Source organism: Microtus ochrogaster, unplaced genomic scaffold (assembly GCF_000317375.1).
Source record: "Microtus ochrogaster isolate Prairie Vole_2 unplaced genomic scaffold, MicOch1.0 UNK78, whole genome shotgun sequence".
In the NCBI taxonomy this organism is placed as follows: Eukaryota; Metazoa; Chordata; class Mammalia; order Rodentia; family Cricetidae; genus Microtus; species Microtus ochrogaster.
Genome location: NW_004949176.1, coordinates 1,163,922 through 1,175,578, shown reverse-complemented (window position 1 = coordinate 1,175,578; position 11,657 = coordinate 1,163,922). Strand labels below are relative to the sequence as shown.

Genomic DNA, 11,657 nt, shown 5'->3' with positions numbered 1-11,657 from the left:
CGGGGATAAGCAGTCATGTGATGCTCTTGAAGGTTGGGGTCACACTAAGTGAAGTGGGGTGAGAACAAGTTGCCACATGAGGAGGTAAGTGGGGCAGGGTAGGAGGAGCGGCTGAGCCTCGGGACCTTGTCTTCCACAGAGACAGGAAGCTGCGGATGCGAGCTTGGCCAGGAGAACGGCGTGAGGCCTGGAACCTGGGCAGCATTCGCGGGCACTCGGACCAGGCTACGTGCTCCAGGGGCGCAGGGGCGGGGCCGAGGGCGGGAGGTCCTTGCTGATTGGACGACGGGCGCCGCGGGGGCGCCAGCCCCACCCCTCAGGGTCAGCACGAGGGGCCTTTTGAAAGACGCGCCTGGCCGCGTGCTCCACAGAGGCCTGAGGCGAGAGGTCGACGGTGGCAGCTCAGCGATGGCGACCGCGGGCGGCAGTCGCCGAGCCCCGGTCCCGGGCCCTCGGCTCGGCCTGCCTCTGGCCGCTCACCTGCCGGCGAGCGTGGGCGGGGAGGCGGCGAAGGACAGCCTCGGGGGTGCGCAGGCCGGGAGGCCGCCGGTTTGGTTCTGTCCTCTCCTGTTCTCGCCTCTCTGGTCCTTGCTAATGAGGCCCCTCCATCCTGAGGGGATGGATGGTTTCTTCCCGCCTCCACTAAGCCGTCCCTCCATTCCCTCAACACAACACAGCTTTGCGGTTGATTAAGGAGGGATTTGGCGGTAGCATGGCTATGCCTATGGCGAAGAAAAAGCTATGGCCTTAAAAGTTTTCGTGGGTTTTTCTTCCTCCTTCTGGGAACTTGTTTACCTAGAGTTTTCATTTTCTGCCAATTTTATCCTCAACAGGTGAGAAAACTTCTGGAAACAATGACTGGTTTCAGAGTTCCAGGGTTCCTAGCTTTGCTCAGATGCTGAAAAAGAACTTACCAGTTCAATCATCAGCCCAGATGGTCACTTTGCCCACGGGTTATTCCTCCGAAGGTTGTAGCCTGTCGAATATGGCATCCAAGGTTACACAAGTGACAGGTACAACTCTTTTTATTTTATTTTATTTTTATTTATTTATTTTTTTAGAAGTGTCTTGGTTCATTAAGACTCTGGGATGGCAGGTAACTGTGGTGTTTGGGGTGTATGTATGTGTGGTCTGTGGGTATCTCTGTGGCCCTGTCGCATTTGTCTAACTGTTGACCTACAATACAGTAGGGGGCCTATAGAGGTCTTTAACCTTGCAGATCAGTTATTAGTCCCCACCTTTACTGTTAAAGTATGATTTCCTCCACCTCCACCCCCATGAGGTGTCAGGGAAAGAACTAGGCTAATAAATTCTTTGTATCATACATATCACTTATGGTAATACAAAGCAAGGCAAACACACTGTAAAACTGAGGTGACACTGTAAATCTGTCTCATTCCAGTGACTCAGTGGGATAGGCATTATAACAGCAGACTAGAACTCAAAACTAGATTGTGGTCCCAACAAAGCCAGATTTGTATTGTCTCCATCTAGGCCTTAGTGAGCCAGCTGTAAAAATGGCTTATCTCTGAAAACAGCACTGAAATTATGGTATCTTTTCTAACATTAATATTTTGGTACAATGTGCCCTCAGTATGCCAAAAGTTGCCTTTCCGATAGCAGGTTGTGCCTGTGTGTGTGCCCAGACTGTCTAGTAGGGACTTGGGTGAAACGTAAGCTTATTTAAGAAGGATTTAGTAGTTTTGCTCGTTTTCTTTAAACCAGATTGACCAGTATAAACATCTGTTCCATAGGTAATTTTCCAGAGCCATTGCTTTCCAAAGGTCTTTCGTCCATTTCAAATCCTGTCCTTCCTCCAAAAAAAATACCTAAAGAATTTATAATGAAATACAAACGCGGAGAGATAAATCCTGTGTCTGCCTTGCACCAGTTTGCACAAATGCAGCGTGTTCAGCTTGACCTTAAGGAGACTGTAACCACAGGCAAGTCTGAAGTTGCGTCTAATCGTCCCAGTACTAGCGGTTTCCTCCAGTAAAAGTAGGGCCCGTTGGTGGTTCTGCGGCTGCTTATGGTGTGTGCTATCAGGGTTAATGGGTATTTTGTGATGCACATGGTAGCAATGTTAGGTATTTGTCCTGGTCATGAGAAAGACTCTGTGACTATGGTACCTAACATGTGCTCAGATTTAGCCCCAGAAACTGAAGGATTTGATCTGAAAGGAGCGCTTCCATGTTGGTGCTGTATGTGCAGACTTGTCTGAACATTTATTTCTTCCACTCTCTTAATCCTGAAAAAAAGTCTCTTACCGTGTTGTACTTGTGGGTAACTACAGGAGTATAGCCAGTCAGAACCAGAAAGAGGCTTCTAATCTCTTTATGTTGTGGACAATAAGAAAGAATTTTAGGAACTTGCAAAAAGAATAGGTGCTTTTAAGAAGCACTGTCCAGCTGGGCAGTGGTGGTGCACATCTTTAATACCAGTACTTGGGAGGCAGAGGCAGGTGAATCTCTGAGCTTCTAGGCCAGCCTGGGCTACAGTGAGAATTCCAAGACAGCCAGGGCTACACAAAGAAATCCTGTCTCAAAAAAAAAAGCATTGACTAAAAATATGATACTAAAAACACAACTTTGAAATATTTGTGTGTATGCATAGAGTTTTGTTTATTTTTCCAATTTTTGCCCGTATGTTCCTATATGTTTATCAAAGATTTGCAACATAATTTAAAGCTCTGGAAATTTTGCTAAAGATTTTTAATAAGTTTATTTTGGTGAAATACCAGTAAACTTAGAGTGACAAAAATGTACACTGTAATCTCAATCTTTGTTTAACTCTTAGCTTTCCTACATTATTCTCAAATAGAGCAGACTTGGAAAATGTAAGCTATTAGTAAAACGATAAAAATGCCCAGTGAAAGTGCTTCACTGGTCTGAAGACTGCCAGTGGTGTTCGTTTTTGTTACAAATATGATTCAGTAAGTTTGTGAAGCTGTAATATAAACAACTTGAGGTTCAAAGTTCAGTATTCTAATACAGAATACTTTCTAACACATTTACTGTGAAACACATAGAAGAATCATAGGAGCAACTTGTTAAGAATGTAAAATGTACTCTGGCTTAGCAGTTTAGGTTGAAATATAGGTAAACATGAAAAAATGGTAAATTGGGGTATTTAGGTAAGGGAGAAAAAGCAAGGTTAGCCATATATAGGTTTAAGTTCCTAGTAAAATCTTGAGTGTGCCTTTTAAAAACAATTAATGTAGCATGGTTGTAAATATGTGAGAAAATAAGACAGTGGTGTGTGTAGTGATCTCTCCCTAGTCATCCCTAACCAAAAAGTAGCAGTTTAGAGATTTAGTAGATATTCCTAACACTAAAATATTCCACCTGTAAATTTAGAAGACGATTAATTTTCATTTTGCATGAGACAAATACAGAATCCAAGTAAAGGTAATAGTGTAAAGATGATCCTGCCGGGGAGTTTGTGGAAGAATGGGCATTCAGTTTAATTTAAGAAGATACTTTTCTCGTTTGCTTTGGCTCTTGCCGTATGTTTTCTGACCTTCCCTTTCCTGAGTGGTAATGGATTCAGTTACGTGCTATGATGCTTTAATGGGCATATAAAGTTTCTTCAAAGGCATCCCTTATAATTTGGAGCTCATAAAATTAATAGGACAATCCAGAGAGGAGAGAAATTAATTTTATTTGAATTGAAGTTTTGACTATTGATAGAAGTCTTCAAATATTTTACCACCTCTCAAGTAGTTCAGTAAATATTTGAAGGCTAACCATTACTACCCATTATACTGTAACCTGAATCTGTCTTTATTGCTTGTATTATATCTGCAGCCAATACAACCGCTTGAAACCACAGAATTAGTTTAGAGACTGATATAATTGTAATTTTAATCCCTAATTTGAGTTTATACTAAAAGGAGATAATTTAATACTAAATGGATCTCCAGAAATTTATACTGGAATCTTTTTCTAACATTCAGACATTAATTGCAAGACTATTTTGTGAATTATTGTAGCATTCATGTTGGGTTCTTTTTCAAGGTAATGTTATGGGACCGTATTTTGCTTTTTGTGCTGTGGTGGACGGTGTTCAATACAAGACTGGACTGGGACAAAATAAAAAGGAATCTAGATCCAATGCAGCAAAATTAGCTCTTGATGAGCTTCTACAATTGGATGAGCCTGAGCCAAGAGTTATAGAACCAGCAGGTAAATTCCACTGACTACCATGTGTTTGAACGTGTCATTTTCCAGAAGGGGTCAGCTGAAAGACTTAATGAAGGATTACTTAACAACTACAAAATTACACAATTTGAATAATTTCTTTCAGTTGCTATTTGCTGCAATGTTTTATCATTGCACTGATCTTGTATTTTCATCACCAAAATGTATAACCACATTTTGCCAGTCAGTAGTTACACTAAAGAATATAAAGTAGTATCATTTGTGGTTTGTGTGATGATGAAAACCTTTTCATGTGTTTATTGGATATTATCTTTTTAAGGAGGAGACAAATACTGTTCAAGTCATTTCTTCCATTTTAAAGTAATTTTATTGTTATTGACTTTTAAACTCTACCCTGGGCACTTAAAAGATACATGATGTACAAATAACATTCCATCCTGTGGGTTACCTTTTAACTTTATTGTTAATATCCTTTGGTTTATAAAACATTTTACTTTAGATAAATCCAGTTTTCTTTTGCTGTCTTACATAATCTTTGGTGTCATACCCAAGAAGTTATTGCCGAATCCTGTGGTTTCTTTTTACAGCCTTATAGTTTTAGCTATTATGTTTAAATTTTTTTGATAAATTTTTATTTTTGTATACAATGCTAGTGTACAACTTCATTCTGTTGTTTGTGAATGTTTGTTTTCCCAGGAGAATTTGTCAAAAAATTTCCTGTGACACCCCTGTCAAAACAACCAGATGTTCTGGGCTTCTTCTGGGCTCTCTGATCTCTGTATCTGTCCTTATGCCAGTAATACACTGTTTTAATTACTGGCATTGTTTTGATTACACAGCTTTGGAATATTTTTTTTAATCTGGGTATGTGAATTCTCTAATTTTATTCTTTTTCAACTTTGTTTGGCTATTTGTACCTGGTATTTTACAATGAAGTTTTCCTTGTACAGTTTTGTTTTATTTATTGAGATTATTTGTTCAAGTAAGCAGAATTTAATATCTCTAGTTTTCCTTTTTCTTGAGCCATATTCTCTTGAGTAAATGAATTTTAAGTCCTTCTTCCTGAGTTTTCGACTTGCTTTTCTCAAGTCCAGGGAGTATGTATCAACTCTAGTCAGCACTCTGTCTAGTATGAGATGGCAGCTGACATCACCGTTCTTTCCTTGTTTGTATCTGTATCTTTAACTGGGTTTTCACCTTGAAGTAAGCTTGAGGAATTCTTTTTGTTTTCTTTTAACTAAGTTAAAAACCTTAACTTCCAAAGCTTCTTCACACCTTCCTGATTTTTTTCCTTATGTATCCCTCTGGTCCAGTTTTTTATGTGCTCTTTAGTTTTTAGGACTGAGCTGGAAAACATTTGGCAAAGATTAGAACTAATATCATTAGAAAATTTGTAGCATCGGCTTGTTAAAAGCCTAATAAGAAAATTTGAATAATTTTACTCATTTTAATAAAATGTTAACTTTAAATGTTTTACATAGTACTATTGTAAACAGAAAATTGTTCCTAAGTTTATGAAGTAAGCTGAATTTCAGAATGTTGCAGCTTTTACAATGGAAGCTAGGTTGTGCTGGTAAGATCCGGAAACTCAGAAATTCATTTGCACAGCTGATGTCAGAATAGGAAGATCAGCTGAGCCAGTGAGCTTAATGATGACAGAGTTGACGGAAGTATAAAGAAAGTCAAACCATTGTGTATTGCTATTATTGGAGTGCATTTCTGGATTACTGTTACTGCAGAATAGAAAAGCTCTGGCTCCCAGTTCGTTAGAAGGCTGCCATTTCATTGTCTGCTTGTTTTTGTTTTATTTACAGGACCTCCTCCTATCCCTGCAGAGCCTGTTGCTACACCTGAAGCTGCATATGTTTCAAAAGTACAATATGGTAGGAAATGTTCTTTTTAGAAGATTAACCCAGTGATAAATTAAAATGCACAGATATGAAAATGTACCTTAACATTTTATTCAGACCTTTCATGCTTCTATTAAAGGGGAAATTTTGCTTAACAAATCGCTTGTGGTGAGAGAAATGAGATTGGAGAGGAAAGATTTTAAAAGGGATTTTATTTAGTTCTGATGGTACAGCATATATAAATCCTAACTGCTCTGGGGGCTGAGACAGGAGGATAGCAAGTTCAAGATTTGTCAGTCCACCAAGTAGCCTGTCAATGTAATGAGGCTTGTCTAGAGATGGGAAAGGGGTTTGGGCAAAGCTTGGTGGTAGACTGTTTGCCTAGATGGTGTGGGAACTTTGAGTCATTTGTCAGAACCACATGAAATACTGGTGGACAGGACCCTTTTAATAAGGAGATAGATTAATAAGGCATGTACATGGTACATATATATATATATATAATACACATGTAGATAAAACTCATAAAATAAAATCTTTAAAACTCATATGCATTTATACATATATATACATTACCATGTGTGATATATAATTAGATAAATATATAAAACTTCAGTTGAAATTACTATTTATATGACCATGAACTAATTAATTCTCATTGCACTTTGATTTCTTCACTTTTTTTTTTTTTTCTGAGACAGGGTTTCTCTGTGCTTTGGAGCCTGTCCTGGAAATAGCTCTTGTAAACCAGGCTGGTCTCGAACTCACAGAGATCAGCCTGCCTCTGCTTCCCAAGTGCTGGGATTAAAGGTGTGCGCCACTACCACACGGCTTGATCTCTTCACTTTTAAAATTACCATTCAAACACTTACCTCATGTAATTATTGTGAGGACTGAGTTGATAGGTACATGATACATTAGTGTCTGCAATACAGAAAGTGTTCATTAAATCAGAACTTTTATTGTTTTATCATGACATTCTCACATTCAGTATTGTAAAGCAGCTGTGTCCTTGACGTAGACTGTTGTCTCCTGGAAGGCAGGACATTCTTAGTTTCTATACTAACGATATTTGAGACACTTCAGACTTTAAGGCATTTGTAAAATGAAAAGAGCTTTTCTTTCATTTCTAGGCCTGGAGGTTAGGCTTTGGTTCCAGTTAGCCTTGCTGTTCTAGTTCTCTTTCTAAGACAAAGAAAAGGGGTCTCAATTATTTCTGTGCTTGCATGAACAGACCAGGGAAAATAAGCATATTCAAAAGACAAAATCCATCAAGAGATAGGTATGGTAACTTGACCTCAGGGGTGTAATAGTTCATGAACATCCTTGATGGCTCTGTCTATTGCTTAATCACTCTTAGAAAAAGGTTTTGTCATTCCCTATCAACCTCTAGATTCTATAATGATAAAAGGGGATAGATTTCAAAGAATTGACAAATGATCTAGATCACATTACCCTAATAAAATGGGCCATAATATCTGAGTCAGAAAGGAGAGTTTTAAAATAATGTAAAAGTAGAGTCCAGTTTGGGGAATTGAGTTTTGGAGTCAATTGTCAGAAAAAGGTGAGCAAACAAATATATGGGGCTAAAATAGGAATTGACTATTAACTTTTGAAGAAAAAATATGAGACCCACAAAAAATTTACTGAATACTTCATGTAGGGCCAGTTATCAAGGTTGATAGCTCCAACCTGTCTACTTTGCAGTACATTTCTAGTGGACTATACCTTTATGAAAACAGTAGTATACCAGCTCTGAAAATGGATTCACATTATTCATGATAATGGGTATCTATTGAAGTTAGCAACTCATAATCAAAGGTGCATAAGAAGGCTGGAGAGATGGTTCAGTAGTTACGATCTCCTACTTACTGCTGTGCTTACCGTAGAGGACACTGATTCAGTTCCCAGCACTCACAGCATGTCACTGACAACTGCCTTTAATTCCAGCTTCAGGAGGATTCAATATCTCTGATTCCTACCAGTACCTGCACTCATATATACAACCGCCACCACACACACATGATAAATATCTTTTGAAAAATAGTGTGAACAGATTTTTTTTTTGTGTGTCACGGTTTCATCTCATTATTCCAAATCCCTTGTGATGATTCCCTTGTAGCGCACGTGTACAGGGAAAACAGTATTGTTCTTGCTCATCTTTTCATTCATATGCTGAGAGGTATATTTAATAACTATTTGATTTGGTTATATTCAAAATCCCATTTTTTTCAACATTAAGAGAAGGGGGCTGAAGAGATGGCTCAGCAGTTAAAGCCTGTTGTGCTTTGCAGAGGGCTGGAGTGGAGTTTGTTTCCCATCACCCACATTGGGTGGCTCCCATCTGCCTGTAATCCCAGCTCCAGGGGATCTCACATCTTCTTTTGGTCTCCAGGAGTCCCCACACACATACACATTCACACAGAAAATAGACATGCGTACTCATGAATAAAAACAGATCTTTAGATTAAAAGAGAAGGGCTATTTTAGCACATTGTTTGGTTTTCTATGGAGTTGAGGATTGAACCAGGGAGTACATTTCAAGTGCATTACTCCTGAGCTATATGCTCATCTTACATTGGCACAGCGATGAGTCTCAAATGTTCTTTATGTTGTTTTTAATAGGCAGCAAAACATTTTCTTGCCATAGCCATGATTTGTATCCTCTTGGTACCAATTACAGTATACTTTTCTGCATCATAAAATAAGACATAAAATAATTGCAAACCATATAGTAATTCATTCTTGGAAAGATTAGAGAGAATGAAATCCATTAACAATCACCTTCATTGCTCATGACTTAAGTAAATATAAAGAGTAGGTTTTAGCATGGTCTTGGTTTGATTTTTATAAATGAAGTATGTTTATACTTACTAATTGTGTCTCAAAATACCTGTAGAGAATTGGTAGCAGTGGTTCTGCATCCGGAGAGGGGAACTTATGAATCTATATCTCATTTTTATAAAAAGAATAATTTAAAATTTTTATGGAAACTTCTTTTTCTGTACTGTGAATTCCAGGTGATAAACAGAACCACTAGTTCACTTAGTTTTAACTCAAAGTTGAATTTTCTAATTTCGTGACTATCCTTTTACTCTTTATCTTTTTTGTTGTTTCAAGTATAGTGTTAATAATATGAACAAATGAAAATGCAAGTTCAATGAAAAAAAAACAGATAAATGGACTTGAAATAAGTTATATCTACTTACCAGGGCATTGAAACTGAACGCATTTGTGTGCCTTTTAGAAAATTATGATTATTAAGAGAACTTATTGAAAAATTTAAATAGTCATACATTTCATATACATGCATTGCACAAATGCAAAACCACTTCAGTTTGCTTTGAAAATATTAAATGAACTATGAACTACCTGACCAACCATTAACATTTACTGTGGAGCATCAAGAACCTTTTTCAGTGGTCTGGGCATTTTGGCAAATGCATGTAACCCCAGAACTCTGGAGACAAAGGCAACAGGATCATGAGTTTAAGACCAGCCTGGCCTGTAGAGTGAGATACTGTCTTAAAAACAAAATAGACAAACAAGAAGTGTGCTGTACAACCAGCTCTCAGAAATAATGAACTAGTGGCTTTTGCCATTTCTTAACCACTAGAACACATGAACTTTCATTAGCAATGCACGGTTGTAAATGAACAAAATATCAGATCTCCAGGACTGTGCCTTGCAATTTCAGGCTCCATCATGTTAAAAAATAAAAATAAGTAAAGCTTTCTGGGTAACTAATTTATATTCTTGGCTATATGCACTGTTCTGTGTTGATTTTGGTTATTACTTAGAATCATTCAAACCATTTTTCAAGGTCAGGAAGTTTTTTAGTGGGAATATGGAATTATATCCAAGTCCAAATGCTTTTTGGTTTGCAGTGGTCCTCACTGGGCAAACTCTAAGCATTTTGTGTCTTGATGACTATGATGAGTATATTTTGATTGCTATACATTGAGGAAGATTCAGGGCATTAAGTAGTATATTGAAATATGTAGGATGGAGAGTACTGTACACAGAAACAATTCCCTGTGTATCATAAGTTTGAATGTCATGTCTAGACTGAAGTGTGCAAACATAAGCAATAGTGCTCACATAGTGGGGTTGATAACATCTTTCATAGAAGCAAAGTTCTGTATTTTTATTCTTTTACTATTAAATATAACCATAACAAAAGTTGGAAATTTGTCTATGTGTCTATAAATTAATAACTAATGTAACTGTAAAATAAAGCATTTCTTGAAAAAATCACAGTGCTCTTCAAATTCATACTGCTTTTTATTTTTTTCTAGAAGGAAGACAAGTCCAGTATGCCAAGATTTCACAGCTTGTTAAAGAAACATTTAGTCAACTAATTTCTGCTCACTCGCAATATCTGAAATGTAGCAGCTCCTTGGCTGCTTTTATAATTGAAAGAGGTAAGTCCATATATTTGGTATATGTTACTTTTATAATAGAAAGAGGAAGATAGAGGTGAATTGTGTTGTTTTGAAGGAAAAGCAGTGAGCTACTCACTAGACTATTGACAGGACCCATACTAGGATGTGGAAAAGAAAAGACTGCCAATTGAATTGTCCATTTTCAAATCTTGGAATTTCAAATATGAACACAGCAAAATGTGGGTGGGAAAAAAGACTACTGAGAAATACATAGAGATCTTCTTTATTTAAAAACAAGTTAGCTTCAATCCAACAAAAAAAAACTAACTCAGTTTATAGAGAGATTGAGTGGACTGAAAAAAAATTGGAAGCACTATATAGAGTATTCAGGACAGAAGTAGAGTAGTAAATGGAGTCTTGTTAATTGTGGTACATGTTGAAGGTTAAGGTTATTTGCTAATTCTGTTTAATTAAAAGTTTAGATGATGTAATGTGCATAAGATAGTTGCCACTTAAATTGAGATAACTACTAAGAACACAGTCCTAAGACTGTTGGAACTGTATTTGCTGATTGAGGATAGGGACTGAGAGATGGCTCAGCAGTTAACAGCTCTACTGCCTTTGTGGAGGACCTGAGTTTGATTCCCAGGGCCCACTTTGGGTGACTCTCCTCTTCCAAGGGCTCCAACACCTTCTGGCCTCTTGGGGCACTGGCGTACATGTAGCATACACACACACACACACACACACACAAATATATGTATAAAATCTTTTAAAAATGATGATAAAGGTAGAATTTGGGCAACTGAAGAGGGAGATTAAAATAACCGCTTGCTGCTGTTTTCAGCTGGACATCATGAAGTTGTGGCTATAGGCACAGGTGAATACAACTACAGCCAGTGCATCAAGCCAAATGGGAGAGTGCTGCATGATACTCATGCAGTTGTTACAGCAAGAAGGTCTCTCCTTAGGTAAGTTAAAGAATGCATTAAAGCCTTCAAATATTAATGTTCTCAGACCAAAGTAACTACATAAAAATTTCTGTTACAAGTAGAGCAATACTTATAATAGAACAAAGGATATGATAACCTCTAATCCAAGTCATCTGACACTTTTGTATTGCTATAGTAACCTCACCATGGTAATTACACTGTCTTGTGTACATTTTGGTGACTTCCTTGTGAACTAAATTTTAAGACCACTACAAGATTTTTTTTTGAAATATATATTTTATTTATTCATTTTTTTTATTGAGAAAAAAA

At 37.6% G+C, this 11,657-nt stretch overlaps 1 protein-coding gene across 1 annotated transcript in view; it reads left to right on the top strand.

Moving 5' to 3' along the window:
- The first annotated feature begins 408 nt into the window (after window positions 1-408).
- Window positions 409-11,657, top strand: part of Adad1 (adenosine deaminase domain containing 1) — a 41,421-nt gene continuing 30,172 nt past the window's right edge. The window contains exons 1-7 of the mRNA XM_005370391.2: window positions 409-526; window positions 834-1,013; window positions 1,755-1,943; window positions 4,017-4,184; window positions 5,975-6,043; window positions 10,309-10,434; window positions 11,243-11,366. Coding sequence (XP_005370448.1) covers window positions 409-526; window positions 834-1,013; window positions 1,755-1,943; window positions 4,017-4,184; window positions 5,975-6,043; window positions 10,309-10,434; window positions 11,243-11,366 — 974 coding nt within the window. The remainder of the gene's footprint in view (window positions 527-833; window positions 1,014-1,754; window positions 1,944-4,016; window positions 4,185-5,974; window positions 6,044-10,308; window positions 10,435-11,242; window positions 11,367-11,657) is intronic.